The sequence below is a fragment of the Eptesicus fuscus genome, chromosome 8 (genome assembly GCF_027574615.1).
Source record: "Eptesicus fuscus isolate TK198812 chromosome 8, DD_ASM_mEF_20220401, whole genome shotgun sequence".
Classification (NCBI taxonomy): domain Eukaryota; kingdom Metazoa; phylum Chordata; class Mammalia; order Chiroptera; family Vespertilionidae; genus Eptesicus; species Eptesicus fuscus.
In genome coordinates, this window is record NC_072480.1 from 62,791,688 (window position 1) to 62,811,191 (window position 19,504).

The 19,504-nt window shown below is 39.2% G+C and overlaps 1 protein-coding gene and 1 non-coding gene across 2 annotated transcripts in view; one reads left to right on the forward strand and one right to left on the reverse strand.

The window, feature by feature from the left end:
* Nucleotides 1-384: 384 nt before the first annotated feature.
* RAP2A (RAP2A, member of RAS oncogene family) overlaps nucleotides 385-19,504 on the forward strand; it is a 29,337-nt gene continuing 10,217 nt past the window's right edge. Inside the window, exon 1 of the mRNA XM_008143984.3 lies at nucleotides 385-967. Within this exon, the coding sequence (XP_008142206.1) occupies nucleotides 654-967 (314 nt within the window). The 5' untranslated portion in view covers nucleotides 385-653. The remainder of the gene's footprint in view (nucleotides 968-19,504) is intronic.
* LOC114232403 (U6 spliceosomal RNA) lies at nucleotides 17,258-17,364 on the reverse strand. Its single transcript, XR_003618460.2, has one exon. It is a non-coding gene; the product is annotated as a U6 spliceosomal RNA (small nuclear RNA).

Sequence of the window (19,504 nt, forward strand, 5' to 3'; positions counted from 1 at the left end):
TGAGCGTGGGATTCTCCAGTTGACTCGGTTCCCGGCTCCGGCAGACGAACTGCGCACGCTCAGTATGCGGGCCCAGGGGTTGGCCAGGGAGCGCGGGCCAGGATGTTGTCGGGTGGCCAAGGTGGTTGTTTACCTAAGTGCGGGCAGAGGCTTCCGCCCCGCGCAGAGCCTCCCGGGAGCGCGCGGCCGGTCGCCTAGGCGACGGGAGAGCAGGGGCGGGGCTGCGCCGCCTGGGCCCCGCCCCTGGACGCCGAGCCCCGCCCCCGGCTGCGCTGCGGCTGGAGCGTGGGCTCGGGCGCGCGCTCCGGCGCCCGGGAAAGCGGCGGCGGCGGCGGCGGCGGCAGGCGGAGAGCTGGGCGTGGAGGCGCGAGGGGCGGGGCGGGAGGACAGCACTGCGGGCCGGCGGTCTCCGGCGGCTCCCACACACTGTTCGCGCTCAGTGCCTGCAGGCGTCCTCGGAGCCGCATTGCCGCTCGGCTCGGCCCATGCCCGCCGCTCCCTCCGCCGGCGCCCGGGGGGCTGCAGCGGCAGTGAGACGGGAGCGGCCGCGTAAGGCGGCGGGGTTGGCCGCCGGGGCAGGGTCCAGGGACGCAGGGCGGCGGGCGTAGGTCTATGTCGCGGGCGGCGGCGGCGGCGACGGCCGCGGAGGGACGATGCGCGAGTACAAAGTGGTGGTGCTGGGCTCGGGCGGGGTCGGCAAATCCGCCCTGACCGTGCAGTTCGTGACCGGCACCTTCATCGAGAAATACGACCCCACCATCGAGGACTTCTACCGCAAGGAGATCGAGGTGGACTCGTCGCCGTCGGTGCTGGAGATCCTGGACACGGCGGGCACGGAGCAGTTCGCGTCCATGCGGGATCTGTACATCAAGAACGGCCAGGGCTTCATCCTCGTCTACAGCCTCGTCAACCAGCAGAGCTTCCAGGACATCAAGCCCATGCGGGACCAGATCATCCGAGTGAAGCGGTGAGAGGGCTGGGGGCTTCGGCCGGGGGCTTCGCTCTGCAGCCGGGCGGCCGCCGTCCCGGGGCCAGAGCTCCCTCTTCCTCCCTCGTGTGCGGGGGTGGCCGTGGACGGAGGGAGCTATCTGGGAAAATGTCTCTGGGGTCTTATGCTTTATAATATTTTTTTTTTCATTTTGCCTGCATCACCGTCACCATCATCATCTTGAGTGTCAAATTTGAGTGCTTTGTTTGTTTCACACCTCAAATTTTGCATCCCGGGAACCCAGCAGCGCAGCTCTTTGTCTCGTGGATATTATTAGTAGCGCCTGTGCAGAACCAACCCCAAAGGAAACAAAGTTTAAAACTTGCAGAGAGGCTTGAGGGGTGCGTTGGTTTGTGGTGGGAAGAGGGCAGCTGTGCAGGTAGAGTGGAGACGTTTTCAGACTGAAGGAAAGCAAAAAAACCTACCTTTGCAATATCTGACGGCAGAAATTACACACATAAGTGTACGTACTGTAAAAATGTCAAGTCGAGAGGAAAGAGACCTTGCTCATCTCATAAGCGAATGAATGGTGCCAAGGCGTTTTAAAAATGAACTCTTCAATTAAGATGAAACTTTAAAGACAGATTATCAAATTATTTGAAGACATCCTAACAGCGCAGTGGGGTTGAGAGAATATTAGCATGTAGGAGATCAAATATGCCATTCACATTAAAGAATGCGGCTTAACTTTTTAAAAAATTTAGCTGTCTTACCCCCTCAAAAAAAAAAAAAAAAAAGAGGGGAAAAGAAGGCATTCCTGGAAACAAAACAGAAGTTTCTTCAAAGTTGTGACAAGTATATTATCTGGTGTGTTTTTTGTTTTTTCTGTTTTAAAGGTATATTATCTAATGTAAAGTTAATGCAGCTACGGTTTTCCTAATATAAACTATGTACTTTGGAAATATGGCTGGTAGTTTAAATGGCTTAAAATGTTTGTTTTCTCTTAAATTGACTGCATTTTTCCTTATTTCAAGCATTAGAAGTGTAGTAATATCTTAGTTCAAAGATTTAGCAAATTTTTCTAATTACTGTTTAATTACATATTACTGTTTTGTCTGGTTCTTATAATTAGTTAATACTTGCTTATAATTTTGATATAGTATCATCTTTTCCCCCACATAATTCTGCCTATAGCTCAAAATGAGGAGACATTTACAGAAAGATAGTTGTAGGTGTGCTGTAGATACAACCACATTACAAGTCAGTTTGAGTTTACTCATTGAGAAAGAGCAAGGACCAAGTCATGTGTACTCAGGGGTGGTCAAGAAATCATTATCAGCGGTGGATTTTTAAAAATGTTTTTATGGATTTTAGAGAGAGAGGAAGGGAGAAGGATGGGATAGAGAAACATTGATGAGAGAGAAATATCAATCAGCTGCCTCCTGCATGCCCCCTACTGGGGATGAAGCCCCCAACCTGGGCATGTGCCCCCACCTGGAATCCAACTGGTGACTTCTTGGTTCATGGGTCAATGCTCAACCACTGAGCCACACTGCTGGGCACCAGCGGTGGATTTTTAATCCAACATATGGATCAAAGGGGAGATCTTCTCCCCAAGACCACCGTCCCCATTAACTCATTGATTATCTACTGTAATACCTAAATTAAAATTTTGTATATTATTTCTTCGATTAAATTTCAAACTAGAATACAGTAGACATTTTCATGGCCTCTACTGCTGTTCTAAAATATGAATCTGATAGCTTTTTACTTCTCCATTCTCATTTAACAATGCATTTTATTTAACCCACTGAATCTAAAATATTATCATTTAGTTCTGGCCGGTGTTTCTAAGTGGTTGGAGCGTGGTTCGATTCCGGTCAAGGGCAAGTACCTGGGTTACATGTTCGATCTGGGCCCAGTCTGGGCACATACGAGAGGGAACCAATCAATGTGTCTCTCCCCCCCCCCCCCCCACACACTCTCTCTCTAAAAACCAATGGAAAAAATATTCTTGGGTGAGATGAACCCAATTCTTGGGTGGGATTAACAAAATAAAATATATAAAATATATTATCATTCAACATGTAATCAATATTCAAAAATTGATTTATTTTACTTTCTTTTTCATACAAATTTTTGTTTTTTTAAAAATATATATATTTTTTATTTTAGAGAGAAGAAGAGAGAGATAAATATTGATAGGCTGCCTCCTGCATGCCTCCTACTGAAATTTGAGCCCGCAACCCCAGCATGTGCCCTGACTGACTGGAATCGAACTGTGACCTCCTGGTTCATGGGCCAATGCTCAACCACTGAGCCACACAGGCTAAAACCATACTAATTTTTCAATATCCAGTGTGTTACTTACATTTGTGGAACATCCCAATTCAGACTAGCCATGTTGTAAGTGCTTTAACAATAACTACATGTGGCTGCTGGCCACCATATTGGATAGTGCAGGTCTAAAGTGTATATATTTTGGATTAAATGAGATATATTTTAAAGTGTCTAACACAATACTTGAACAAAGAAATTGCTCTAAAATTCCAGTTGTTCTTTTATTAATAACTTTGTCACCTTTAAATTTTATCCTTAATATAAATGTAATATTATAGAAAATAAATTTGTGATTGCATCTTTAATTTCATTACCTAGTGTAGACAAGATGAGGCTAAAAAGCAACTAAGATGAAAACAATCCCTAAAAAGGTTTTGTTGGTCCTAGCCAGTTGGTTTAGTGGCTAGAGCATCAGCCTGCATACCAAAGGGTCCTGGGTTCAATTCCAGTCAAGGGCACATACCCGGGTTGCAGGCTCCTCCCTGGCCCAGGCCCTGGTCGGGGCTCATGCAGGAGGCAACCAATCTATGTATTTCTCTCACATTGATGTTTCTCTCTGTCTTTCCTTCTCTCTTCCACTCTCTCTAAAAATCAACGTAAAAATATCCTCAGGTGAGGATTAACACACACACACCCACAAAAGGTTTTGTTGGTGTTCTCTTAAATACTTTTTCTTACTAAGGTCTAATAGGAAGGGGCAAAAGAATGAACACTTAACTTAAAGTCTAGTGCTAATGTATGGCCAAACAGTGAAATAGAGCTTTTCAATTGTTATTGTATGGAAGGTTTTGCTTTAAAAAAAATGTGAAACAGGCCAATACTCTAAATATTTACAAGTGCACAGATATATACATATGTACACAATCTTTTTTCAAACCAAGTGGGCTAACTAAAAGTTACTATATAATTTATATGGGTTTTTTTTGTTGTTGTTTTGTTTTTTACTTTGGATGAGATCACACAAGGAAGAGTGATAGGGATACAGAAAATGTTTCAAGTGGAATAACACTAGAATTCTTTCTGATTTCATAACTGCTTTTCTCATTCCTCCCAGGGTGAGCCATGGTCCAGACTTGAAGTATCCTTGAACAAGGCATGTTATTCTTAGGATAAAGCCCAGGAATCCGCAGTGTGACCTTCCCAGGCATGCAGAGAGTGCTCTTGGGCCTTCCTGCCTTTGCAACTTTACCTCTTGCAACACTCCTCATCCCTCAGATGCCAACACCCAGACCTTCTTTCATGCCTTTCAGAGTCTGTCTCTGAGCTTTTCTTCTACTTGTGGAAATCTTCCGCCTTTTGCAGAGTTAATTCCTAGACTTCCCCTCAGGGAAGCTTTCCTCCTCCTCAACTGGATAACACCTTCCCATCTTCCCCCTCTAGACTAACTTCTTGCCTCACCCATCTCTCAACCACAGGTACTTCAGACTTCAGTGGCAACCTGTACTTCCCTCTTTCTGAGGCACTCATAAAGCTTAGTTATTTGTGTGATTATTTATATACCGTTGATCAGTAAACTCTGATCCCATGTGGGCAGCACAGCTACTGGTACATAGAAACAATCAAGAAAAATATGTTGGAAAAAACTAGTGTTCAGAGAGAAAAGTATTTTTATTGTCCTTTGGCCTCAGTTTCCCCAAACATTTTCATTTTATAGATGGAGGAAATGATTCTTTAAAGTTCATTTTGCAGATGGAGTAGGTGATCTTCCTTCAGCTCTAACATTTCTGTGAGAGTTCTTATATCTAGTTAGGGCAACAGGAGCAGAGGTAAAGTTTAATATGAACCATAAAAAATCAGGAGCACAGACCAGCCAGTGTGGCTCAGTGGTTGAGCGTCAACCCATGCATCAAAAGGTCGCTGGCTCTATTCCTGGTCAGGACACACACCTGGGTTGAAGGCTCAATCCCTGATGATGACGGGTGTGCAAGAGGCAGCCAATCAGTGTTCTCTCTCATCAATGTTTCTTCCTCTCTCTCTCTCTTCTTCCCTCCCTCTCTCTCTAAACAAAAAAAATATATATATATATATATGTTAAAAAAAAAGCAGGAGCACATTCCTAGCTGGTGTAGCTCTGTTGGAGCATCATCCCATGCACCTAAAGCTTTACAGTTTGATTCCCAATCCGGGCACATACCTAGGTTGCGATTCAATCCCCAGTCAGGGAGGCTGCGGATCGATGTTTCCCTTTTTTTTCTCCTTTCCCCTCTCTCTAAAGTCAGTAAAACATATCCTTGGGTGAGGATTAAGAAACTAAAAATCAGGAGCACAATATTAGTGGGAAATGACATGGGAAATACATAGAATATATTGTTAGCTATCAATGAAATAGACCAGATTGGCTAAACCAGGAATTAATATAGAAGTGTGAGAGGAGGCAAGGCTTAAAAATGTGAAGTTAAATGATAAGGTTGAAGACTTTGGACTTGATCTTACAAGTCAAGGACCATTATCAAAATCATTATAGAAATAGTAACGTGGTGATATGATATATGGCTTAGTGGCAATAGAATAGTCAGGAGGAATAGTTGTAAAAATTGTAATATTCTATAGTTTCTACATTAAGTGTAAAGGTTCTGAATTAGCATGGTGTTTTTAGTAGCAGAAAGAATGGATGAAATTAATGTTGTAAAGAATGAATTAAAGTGAATGGGAGAGGAAGAGGGAAAGGTCAAAAGTAACTGACATTTTGAAAATGTGTGAATAGAAATATGGCAGAATAGCTTGGGAAGATTATTTCAAGCTTTGGAAATAGTAATCATCCACATAGATCCACCTAATAAATAATTAGTATATTTGAGTAAAGCCTGAAACATCATTTACGTAAGAATATAAAAAGACTCAGGATGAGCTGTGTAGTTCAGATTTGTAGAGTGCATGTAATCTATTGTGTAGCGTCTAGAGATAGAAATGAATGAATATGGCCAGAAGTAGAAATTAGAAATGCATATAGCCAAGGATAGAACTTGAAAGTTGTAAGCTCTATGGAGACTAAATACTTTGCAATAGGCTAGAAGGCATGGGGTGTTTTAAGATTGGGAAAAAGGCTGGAAAAGGATGGTTGGTTTGCACTACCGAAGGTGAATAAGTTTCTATTTTTTTATTATTAATATTTCTATATTACTTAAGTGATTTCTTTCAAATGACACAAGTGATTTCACTTTTGTTCTTCAAAATAAGAAGCCATATAAAAACCTACTCTTAAAATAGAGGCAGATTGCCAATTACTGCACATAAATCTTGACCGGTAACAGATTTGTGCTGTGAGCCAAAACCTGGGAACACATCAAATGATGTTTGTTTTAAGTAAGTGAACCTTCTGGAATCTGTCACCATTCCTTCCTCCAGAGGCACCTCCTTCCCCAATTTGATATCTCCAGGAACCAAAATTGTAAGAAAATTCTGGGCCTCCAAGTTACAGAGCATAATAGCCATGAGTCACTTTTTACAGCCCAATTTTTTCCTGAAAGGGAATGTTTTCTAAGTTCACTTTGCTGATGGAGTAGATGATCTCCTTTCAGCTCTGACATTCTGTGAGTACTTCTATCTAGTCTGTTCAATGAGAGAAGCGGTAAAGTGTGAAAGGTGACGTGGCTGACCATTGAATGAAAAATATTCAGGCCACTAAGTGAGTTGGGTAATGTTGACTTTCTAGCTCTCCTTTAGGAAAAAGTTGGGTAATTAATTAACAGATAGACATTAAGAAGGAGATGGAGGAACTGATAAAATGTTTCTAGAGGATACAACCAATGGAAGTGCCAACAAAGTTGGAAAATTTTTCAGTAGCAATACATTTGAGTAATTTAATTTCTATATGCTATTTTCTTTGAAATTACATATGGCACATAAAAATGCATAGATTATACTTTCATATACATTTCTAAGCAGTCATCTTTAAAACCATGTATACCATACTTAACTTAAGGATTTTTTTTTTCAAGGATAATTTATTTTTACACAGTTCTTCTCTTAGCCATTGTCTTGAGAACCTAAGTCCCTGGGGAAGGATGTTTGATTCTATACTTAGGGTTTCCTTTGCTTCTGTTTCAATTTTGCCCTGTTACCTGTTTCTCTCCATCTGTTCTGACCTACTATGTGTGTGTGTTTTTGTGATTTTATGTACTTACTACAGGCCCGGTGCACGAAATTCATGCATAGGTGGGGGGTGGTGTACCTCAGCCCAGCCTGCACCCTCTCCAATCTGGGACCCCTCGAGGGATGTCCAACTGCCTGTTTAGGCCTTGATCGCCCCTAACTGCCCTCCCGTGCTGGCCATCTCACAATCCGGGACTGCTGGCTCCCAACCGCTCACCTGCCTGCCTGCCTGCCTGCCTGATTGCCCCTAACCGCTTCTGCCTGATCACCCCCTAACCACTCCCTGCCAGCCTGATCGACACCTAACTGCTCCCCTGCCGGCCCCATTGCCCCTACTGCCCTCCCCTGCTGGCCTGGTTGCCCCTAACTGTCCTCCCTGCAGGCCTGGTTGCCCCCAACTGCCCTCCCCTGCTGGCCCGGTCACCCCTAACTGTCCTCCCCTGCAGGCCTGGTCACCCCCAACTGCCCTCCCCTGCAGACCTCTTCACCCCCAACTGCCCTCCCCTGCTGGCCTGATTGCCCCTAACTGCCCTCCCCTGCTGGCCATCTCATGGCGGCCATCTTGGACCACATGGGGGCAGCAATCTTGTGTGTTGGATGATGGTCAATTTGCATATTATTTATTATGTAGGATTTTTTTTGGCCTATGTTATAACAAGAGTTATAAATTCTTTAAATTATTTTTGGAAAAATATTTGAGTGTGTATATGAGTAGACTTTCAAATGAGATCAAACTGATGGACACAGAATAGTAACAAAAGTAAAAATTAAAGATAGTATTTCTGTGGGAAATATATCATGAAATTTTAGTGGTGTGCAAAAATTTGCCATATATATTTGCCATTTTATTTACTTGTTACTTTGACAGTTGTGGTTCATTATATTAAAAATTATTCTGAGCCTGACAGGGAAAAGTTTCTTAAACATACCTTTATGCTTTATCAGATCAAACTGAGTCTTTCAGTAGAATAGTATCAATAATGGTAATGCTATAATTTTAGATACCTGCATTTTAACAAAAGGTATAAGTAAAATATGAATATATTGGTAAAGTTTAAGGTTATAAAATATTTAAAAATAGCTAACCTCTCGTTAAGATTTTAACATGGTATATACTGAACATAATATTTGAATATATTTAACTTGAGACTTCTAAAAGATTGAAACTTTTTTCAAAATATCAGCCCTAATATAATAGCCCAATTATTTTGCCTTTTATTCTTGTAGGAAAACTCTAATACACCTATATTACACTGACTTTTAATAAATTTCAGTTTAAATTAAGGGTAACTGCTATGAAATAATACTTTTTTTAAGCCTGTGAGTCAAAATAAGGTTACTGGGTATCTGAATCAAATACTAATAGCATACTATATTGAAGTCATGGTTTGGGAAGTCCAGAAACAAAGCAACAGTTGGAATCGAACTTGGGACCTCTGGTCCGCCATCCGACCCTCTATCCACTGAGCCAAACCAACTAGGGCTAAAGTGTAACTTTTGAGAAAGTATTTATTACTGTTCGTTGTGCATGTTAGAAATATAAGGACATACTTCTGTAATTTTGTTTATTCTGATAAGGAAGGATAGCACCTGCCTTGTGAAATTTAGGACAGAGAACGGGCTCTCTTGTTCAGACTAGTATGTGATTGCAAGAATTCTCAAGTACTGCAACAGGTTGCTGAGGAGGTTTTGGAAACTGATGTTTTGAAGCAGTTTGCTGCATCTGTCCAGGAAAATATTGATTCAGCTCTCCTTATAAAACAGTAAAAATAGATGAAGATAACTATACTTACAGATGTCTTAAAATCAATTAGTAAAATTACTCAAGAGAAACATTGTAAACCTTTACTTAAAACATTTAGTATTATTTATCATGCTTTCCTAGGAGTATCCCCTTAAAGATTAATAATTCAAATGTGGAAATCCTACATTTTATTAATAATTCAGTACATATTAGTATTTTCTTCTTTTCTAGGTATCTTTACAACTCTCCAAATATGAAATCTTAGAGTGTTTTTCTCTGTTTTTAGATGGAGAGTTTTGTTCTAAATTCATCCTACCCTTAACTTAGTTCTCCAATGACCATAAGAGATACTATATATATAATAATTGCTATAATTCAGTGTTTTATTTAATTGTGCATATTGGTTTAATCTCATCTTTGAAGACAGTTAAGTGTTGCTATCATTAAAGCTGAGCTCCAGTACATATTAGTTATGTAGTTAGGGTCAAGTTAACATCATCTGACTCTCAATTTCCTTATCGGTAAATCTTAGTAATAAAAGCCTAAGTGGTTGTCACACCGTCACAAGATAGCTGCCTGCACAGTGGGCGTGCACAGGTGGGCAGGGCTGGGCTTGAAGCTGCATGCGTGGCACGGAGCCTGCCTGGGAGTCCCGCCTCCGCGAGGCGGGCCTGCCTAGGGGTCCCCCGGCTCTGGACAGTGAGGCCTGCCTAGGGGGTCCTGGCTCTGCATGGCAAGGCCTGCCTGGGGGTTCCACCTCCTCCCGGCTCCACGTGGCACGGAAGCGGGACCCCCGGCTCCAGCCTACCTCTTTGGGGCGATTGATTGTGAGGTTCCCGCACTGTGACAGGGCATAGGCCAGGCTGGGGACCCCCCCCCCCACCCCCAAGTGCACAAATTTCATGCACTGGGCCTCTAGTATAATATAATAAATAATGAGGTACAGAATGTAAAGTGTTTCTTTACGTAGGAGCTCTAAAATGTCAATAAAAAATGTTTCACCAAAATTTACATAAATAGGAATGAAGTCCGGACATTTATCAAACAATGTGCTACCTCAGGATTTCTTAGGAATGAGACTCAGTTGCCTTATCATATCCACATAAATTATATAGCTAATCTAGTATTTCAATTCCATCTTTTCCTTTGCTTTCTCCTCTTTATCTGAAATGATAGTAGAGTATGTTAGAGAACCTCAGGGCACAGACCCTGATTGCTTTGAGTCTTTCTCTTCCCCTGGAGACTATGTTGGCTTTAAATGGTGACAAGATGTTTTTGTGACTCACAGAAAATGGTAATGATTTTTATACATATAATTTAAATACTAAAAATACTTTATAAAAAGCAATCAGGCATAAATATTAAATATTTGCTAAATGACAGTTTTCTTTTTAATTGTTGATAGTATTACAGCTGTTTCCCATTTCCTCCCTTTTTGTCCCCCTTTGCCCAATCTCCACCCCACCCCAGGTGACATTTTTCTTTTTAAAAATGTTGATTACAGACTTTTTTAAAAAAAAATATATATATATATATATTATTTATTGATTTCAGAGAGGAAAGGAGAGGGGGGGAGAGAGATAGAATATCAGTGATGAGAGAGAATCATTGATCAGCTGCCTCCTGCACACTCCACACTGGGGATCGAGCCTGCAACCCCAGCATATGCCCTCACCAGGAATTGAACCATGACCTCCTGGTTCATAAGTCGATGCTCAACCACTGAGCCACACCAGCTGGGCAATTATAGACCTTTTTATAAATTCCAAAAATTGCATGGGATGAAGATAATTTTAACAGTCTTGATGGATATATAGTAATGTGTTGACAGGGTTTTTAATAAATTGATTCCAGAAGAAGTTTGATCTGTCTGTGTATAAAAGTCATCACTGTCAGCATCAAATATTACGGCTATAACCACATCATTTGTATAACATTGCCTTAGGCATTATGCAAAATAAGTACAAGATAACTATCTGACAAAATGTACTCTAAATAAATATATATTTGACAGTGTGGAGTTAATTATATATCTACGCAGGGTGTCTCCAAAAAAATATACACTTTAGCAGCTGATAGCTCAATTTTAAAAATGAAATACATTTTAATAAACACTCCCTTTATAATTATTCAAAGTGTGCGTTAACATTTTTTGGTATACACACACACATACACACACACACACACACACACACACACACACATACACATATATATTTCCTCCCTTTTTGTCCCCCTTTGCCCACTTCATTAACTCATTCTATTTTGTATGCCTATAAGTATTAAGAGTTAATTCCAGCATTGGACATACGGCTATGTAGAAAAATATACTGGCCCTTTCAGTCCTGAGGTCCCAGATGTACCTGCAGAGGTAGCATAGCCTGCTCAAGGCAGAAACAAAACTATTTCAGAACTAGTTTTACGGAGTTTTGTTTTCTTTTTTAATTACCCCACATTGCCTTACTAGAGCTTCAGAGCCATGGTTCATGTCTGGTGACTTGCCTTAGCAATGTTTGAAGTGAAAACATGACTAGGATAAAGAAAGGTACTTCTGTTTAAAGAATTTTCAGCCCCTGAATAGAGGGAACACTATAGATCCTGTTTCTCTCCAATCTTTTTCACAAGGGTTAATGATCTTCAAGCTAAATAGTTAGATTTGGCTTTCCTTGCCAGGGGGATGGAAGCTAGAGATAGGAGATAAGATACTAAGTAAAAATTTTTGTGCTCTTTTACAGATATGTCACCGCAATTATGGTTCTAGAACTGATTTACTAACAGATGGTTTGTGAAAACTTAGAAAAGAATAATTAGCATTTCTGTAGTGGTTTACAGTAGCCATAATACTTTAAACTGCTTAGTGTAGTATCTGGCAGTAACTAAAACATCTACTGATGCTAGCTTGCTATTATTAGTCAAGTCATCACCATCATCTTCCTGACATAATACTAAGTATCATTAATATTTCTGTTTCACAAATAAGGAATCTGAGGCTCAGAAAGGTCACATGACATATTCAAGGGATCCAACTTGGATCTTATTTTTAGGTCCTCTAAATCCAAATCCAGTTCTCTCCCCTTTTGTAGTGCATTCCATCTTGATTTTAGCCAGTGACTAAATTGTGGTTAGCCTTGACTGTTAGGGATAGACTTGATCTAGTCATTGTAGAGTCTCCACATTTTTCCAAGGTAGTGGATTAGGGATACTGGGAGAGGGGTGAGAAATTGGAGGTGGGTCCAGTTAGGAGACTGTTGCATAGCTCAGATGTCTCAGATATGAGTTATTTAGGGAATGAAAGTGGTTTTATAGTGGGAATGAAAATAAAGGGGCATATTTTCTGACATCCAATTAATTCTTGCTCTGCCCATCCCCTGTAATCACTAGTATACTAGACCTGTGGTTACAACTTCTCATCTCAACCTGATTAACTACTAGAGACTATCGAAGACTTTTTTGCTTTACACCCATTCTCCCTTGCTTCCACCATGATTTCTTATAACTGTTTCTAACTTCTTTTACTTCAGTGTTGACGTGAAACCTGTGAAAGTATCTGTAGCTCATCATTCTCCATTGGCAGCTGCTGGGCACCTAATCTCTGCCAATAATGATAGCTTCCAGCTCCTTTCTTTATTGTGCATTTGTTTTGTTTTGCCTTTTCCACCTGTCACCTGTTACTTCTCCTGGTTCAAATGAAAAAACCTTTTTAATAGACATCAATCAATCTCATGCCAGGAGAACCAACCAGTTACATGTCATATATATTTGATGTCTTCTTCCCCCGAGCTGTTTATTGTTGGAGAGAAGAAATGCTAATTCTATTGGTCCAATAACCTGAGCTTTCTTGAAAGCTGGTAGATTTTTGTGTGTGTGAGTTTTTTTGTTTTGTTTTGTTTTGTTTTTTTAACTTTTACTCAGGGCTGTTTGTATTTAGTAATTTGGAAATAAATATTTTAAGATTTTACTATCAAAAGTAAAAAAATTTCCAGGACAAAGCTCTTCTATTAATAATTTTTAAAGTTCTAAGAAGTCTTAGTTCATCATAGCTTTTATGCATCCTTAAGTCCTCTTCATCCAAAGGTAGCTTTTTAAAAGTATTTGTAATTGAACTTTGTATACCAGATACATATAAATTTTCATTCATAAACATTTTTGCCAAGAGTTCTGAAATGAAGGTGTGCTGAGAATATATATCTTTTAATTTATGAATTTAGATAACAGTTCAAATTGCATATTTCTGAACAATCAACTCAATTTAGTCTTTTCAAGTATAATAGGTGGACCTATTTCTTTTTGTTTTGTTAATCCTCACCTGAGTATACTAGTATATTTTGCATTGATTTTTAGAGAGTGTGAAAGAGTGGGAGGGAGTATAAGACAGAGAGAAAGAGAGAGAGAGATGGATTGGTTGCCTCCCACACAGGCCCCAACCAGGGCTGGGTATGGAACCTGCAATGCAGGTACATGCCCTTAATCAGGGATTGAACTCTCCACCCTTCGGTGCATGGGCTGATGCTCTAGCCATTGAGTAACACCAGCCAGGGCAGGGGGACCTATTTCTTAATGCACAGGTTTCAGATTTCAACTCTCCTTAAAGATATGTCTGAACACCTTTGTTCCTTTGATAAATTAAAGCTGTGTATTCTTTATATATGGGTCCAAGCTTGAATTTTCCCTGCTATTTAAATTACATAAGAAGATCATGCTTTATTGACAGATTTGAAAATGATAAATTTTTGATTTGGTAACTGAATGTACATTAAAATGCAGATTGAAAGTTAGCTACACATTAAAGTATCAAATATAGACCAACAACTGCTTTACCTTATTCTGGTATCGCAGATATTTTGCTTAAAAAAAAAAAGATTCAACTGGTTTATTTAGACAACTTTTGCATTTGATTCCTAAATGATAAGGTATTAGGCTTCTAGTTGCAAACACTTCCTCACAAATAATGCATTAGTTGGGTGGATAATCTTCATTTCTAATAAATAAAAAGCCGATTAGATGTAGTCATCATTATATTTTTTCTTTTTTGCATGGATATTTGAAGGACTGTGTTATCTTGATATGCTGAAACAAATCGTGGTCAAATGGATGCAATTTATAGATCTGATAGTGAAGAAGAAAATGTTCAGAATTGTTATTGTTTTTATTTCCAATAACATATACTTTGGTATTAGTATTTATTACACTTTTAGTCTTTAGCCTGTTTTGAGTTTAAATTAAACAGCATAGGACTTGGCCAGAAATTTGAAATTGATTAGCAGTATTTGGCTGAGTAATAGACTGACTGATCAGTTTAATCATGCACTTCATGTGACTTAAACCCCATAACCAATATGCATGTTCACTCCATTTGTCTTGAAGGTTATTTTACTATTCCTATTTTAATGAGGAAATCCTTTAGATAATTCTCTTACTAATTTTTTCCTTGTTTCAATTTTTTTTTTTTTATCAAGGTGCATACACGTAACCAAATCCCAGGTGAAGATGTAGGACAGACATTCAAGCAACACAGCAGGTTTCCTCATGTTGCATCCCTGACATTTTTGTGCTCAAAGACCAACACAGATGAATCTTGCCTGTTATTGAGCTTCTGGCCTCTGGCCTTCAACACACTCTTTGTGAGATTCATCTGTGTTTCTTGTAGCAGTTGTTAATTTTTCATTGATGTGAAGTAGTCCTCTTGTATGAATATACGGTGACTTCATTATTCTGTTGATGGGCATTTGGATAGTTTCTGTATGGGAGTTATATGTGTAATGCTACTGTGAACAATCTAGTACTTATATATATATACATACATACAGTTTCTCTTGGTGTATACATAGGAGTAGAATTCTTGGGTCATATGCATTTCAACATTAATAAATATTGCCAACTGATTTTCCCAAGTAGTTATACCAATGGTTACTGTTTTATCGCTAAGAGTTCCAATTGTTTGAGGTGGGGGTGGGTTGGAGAGGGTCCATGGGGAAAAGAGGGGACATCTGTAATGTTTTCAACAATAAAGATTAAAAAAAAAAGTTCCATTTGTTTTACATCCTAGCCAACATTTGGTATTGTTAGGTAAAATTTGAGTGGCAAATTATTTTTATCTTATATAGTAAAAGAACAATTTATATCTGAAAACAACATACATCTTTAGAAAGACTCTCAAGTAATCAGTAAAGGATAGGTGGAAATCCAGAATCAATACTAAAATAAACATGAATTAATTTGAATAAGATATTTGAAAAAATTAAACTTCCATAGGAAAAGGAAATAGTCACTTTTACAGGGAAAAAATGGTTTTGTAAATTTTAACCTAAGAGGGGATCATTTTTAAAGTTTATTAAGATCACCATGATATATTGAAAGTTCCTTTATAATAAGTAGTTATTTGGATAACCAAGATAATTTTAAACATGATCACAGTGCAGGTATATTAGAAACAGAGTAATAGGAGGCATATATGGTTGTTCCGTTGGAATCTTATGCTCTTAAGTCATAAGATAAAATTATACTTCTAAATACAATAGTTTACGCATGGGTCATTTCTTATTTTGTCAAAACCACTACCCACTTTGTCTCCTTCAACCAGTTCATTATTATGTATTTTTCGTGCTCCTCCAAAATATATTTGAAATCTTATTTCTACTACTGTTGCCTTCATCACACTTCCAGTCATCTTTGTTGCCTAGATCGAACACTACAGTCATCGCCTAACTGCTTTCATGCTTCTGCTGTTGTGCCCCTAAAATCCATTTCTGTATATTAGCCATGCTGATCCCTAACACATAAGCCATGTAACGTCACGGCTGAAAGACCTCTGATGGCTTTCTCCTGTTCTTAGAACAGCACCCCCTGGTTCTTCTTCAGTCATCTCTCATGCTTTTCTTCCCCCTTGCTCTTTATGTTCTAGTCATGCTGGTCTTTTTATTTTATTTTTTTCCTTGAATAAGCCTAGCACTTTCCTACTGCCTCTCTTTTACATTTTATTTTCCTTATGTCTAAAATATTTCTAGTTTTTTTATGGCTGACTCAATGCTCAACTTCAAGTTTCTGCTTGGATTTCATTTCCCTAGAGATGCCTTTATTGATCACCTCATGTAATATTGGCCTGCCCAATTTATTGTATATTAATCAGTAGTAGTTGCTTTCTTTGTTACAGCTATCACAGTCTTTATATTGTTTATTTGTTTTTTGTGTTTCCCCTTTCTTGAAAGTAATCTCTAACACCTTATTTGTCTGTCCTATATAATAAAACCCTAGTATGCAAATCTACCAGTCGCTGTGACATGCACTGACCACCAGGGGGCAGACGCTCAACGCAGGAGTTGCCCCCTGGTGGTCAGTGCATTCCCACAGTGGGAGCACCACTCAGCCAGAAGGCTGGCGAACACAGCGGTGGGAGCCTCTCTTGCCTCCGCAGCAGCGCTAAGGACCCCTCAGGGGATGTTCGACTGCCAGCTTAGGCCCGCTCCCCGAGGGCGCAGGCCGGGATGAGGGACCCCCAACCCCCAGTGCACGAATGTGGAGCACAGGACCTCTAGTTGTAAATAATGCTGCAGTGAACATATGGGTGTATATGTCTTTTTGGGGTTTCTTCAGATAAATACCCAGTAGTAGAATTGCTGGGTCTCTTTTTGTCTCATGGTAGCCTTGGTTTTAAAGTCTATTAATAGTCCAGTATAAGTGTTGCTACTCCAGCATTTTGTTTGTTTCTATTTTCATGAAATATCTTTTTTCATCCCTTTTTATTATCATTCTGTGTGTCTCTCTTCATCTGAAGTGAGTCTCTTCTAGACAGCATATATAAAGGTCTTGTTTTGTTATCCATTCAGCTTTGTATTTTGATTGAGCATGTCATTCATTTGCATTTAAAGTGATTATTATAGGTATATAGTTATTGCCATTTTATTCACTTTTTTAATCCTTTTTTTTTTCTCTTCTTAAAAAAGACCCTTTAACATTTCTCATAATACTGGTTTGGTGGTGATGAACTCTAGCTTTTTATTGTCTGGGAAGCTCTTTATCTGTCTTTAGATTCTAAATGATAGCTTTGCTGGGTAGAGCAGTCTTCATTGTAGGTCCTTCCTTTTCATCACTTTTAATATTTTATGCCAGTCCCTTCTGGGCTACAAATTTCTGTTGAGAAGTCAGCTGATAGTCTTAAAAATATGGAATGCTTCATGAATTTGCCTGTCATCTTTGCGCCGGGGCCATGCTAATCTTCTCTGTATCATTCCAATTTTAGTATATGTACTGCCAAAGCGAGCACCCTTAATGGTTTTTTAAAACATTTAAAATGCCTGAGTTGCATTGTTGTGATCAGTTGACCCCTCACAATCAAACAGTTAGGAATCCAATCTTCTGATAAAATGTCAACTCTTGATTTCTATGAAAGCAGATTATTTTTATTTACAATAGTATGGAATATCCCTGAAAGCTTTAAATATCTTTTTAGTATTCATTACCCTCCTTAACTTAATTTTTACACTACATTTATAATTTCTCTCTGTTCTTCTTCCGTATGTATTCTGAAACCGGGAGAAAGTCAGAGCAAAAGATTGTGGTTTCCTTTCATTATTTTAAGCTAAATTACCAGAAATGCCCTTTAAAATGAAATATTTAATCACGTCAAAACAAGTCACTTTAGAGGAAGAGGGCAGCCTTATTTAGCTCATGTTTTTCTTATAAGAAGTATTGATGTTTCATGCAGGCATGCTGTGGTAGGATACTTCAACTCCCAGCCAAAAACAGTACTTTCTGCAGAACTGCCATAATATTTTATTAAAAGTTTAAAAATGTCTATCCCAAGAGTGGGGAAATAGGCACTCTTAACTTAAGCACTATTGTTTTTAGTATACATTTCTGGGTGTCCATTGAAACTGTGTGTGTGTGTGTGTGTGTGTGTGTGTGTGTGTGTGTGTGTGTGGTGATGAACGTGCAGACACACAGCAATCTGATGAACTAACCTAGAAATAAGGATTTTCTGGTTCAAAGGGTGTGCCAGACACATACACACATATTACGTGCACCTTTGAGAAAGAAATCACACTTCTAGGTATAGTTCATCATATTGTTGTTTATGTTAGTGAAAAAAGTGAGGGGATGAGAACCCTTCATATGCATTAGTGGGGGGGGGGGTAATTAAATTATGGTATAGTTATTGCATAGATTCTATAAAATGGAATACTATGTAGTCATAGCATATATTGCAATGGAAAGCTCCATGATAGTATATGAAAATTGAAGCTACTTTTTAAATAAAAATGTATATCTATATATATAAGAAAATAGTCTGAAGAGATATACAGCAAAATAGTTATAGTGATTATTCTCATGATGATGAGAGTAAGAATGCTTTTCATTTTCCTCTCTATCTATTTAATTCTTCTCAGAGACTATTTTTTCATAAGTACTATGTATTTAATATGAGCAAGGAGAAAAGGAAGAAAACCTATTTTCATTGCATCATTAAAGAAGTTCAAACATAACTTTAGTCAAGTTGTCATGGAAGTGATTTCAGCATCAAGTGTTCTTGACATTTTGCCTTGATAACACATCAAATGCTTTTAACTATTTATATTTACAAAGCTGCCTCACTAAGTCCATCAACATTGTACAGCTAAGTAATACTCAAGCCAATATTTCTGAAGTTTCGTTCGATATATTAAGCAGTTGCTTAAAAGAACTAGTTTTCTTTATTAATACATTATGTAATCATGCTCATGAATACAATAATATGAAAATTCATGTTAATAACACAAGTATTTGTTCACAGACTATAAACAGCAGCCACTGTATGACCCTGGTCATGCTCTTAAAGGAAATATCAAGGAAGATGCACTAAAGTTGATGAGAAACCAGCTGATGTTTAAGATGTGGACAAGATGCTATCCTGCTCATGGTCAGGTTAATAATAATACATAAATATTTTTAGAATTCTGCATCTTCAACTTTATTCCCAAATGTTTAGAAAAGGGGAAAAATGAAGACAACGCACAAAACTATTAATAAATATAGGACATGAAAAGAAGTAACTGCCATCCCCACTAACCAAATGCCTAGTCTTCCTAACAGTATAGTTGGCCCTGTCATATAAGTCACACTCGTCTGCTGAGGCTACGTCTGCTACCCAGATTCCTCAGTCCCATTTAGCCTCAAATGAGCGAGTTTCCTACACTGCAGGATTGCTGGCTGCAGGAGTTGCAGGATGGTATCCACCCCTCAGGCCATTGGCTATTTCTTGAACCACCATACCTACCCACTCCCACCAGCTTTCACTTTGTCTAGTCCATATCCTGCCTGAAATACTCTTCCCCAGATTCTTGCTTGGCAAACTCCATTACTCCCTTCATGTCTTTGCTCACAGGCTATCTTCCCAACAAGGCCTCCCCTGGCCATGTAATTTCAAA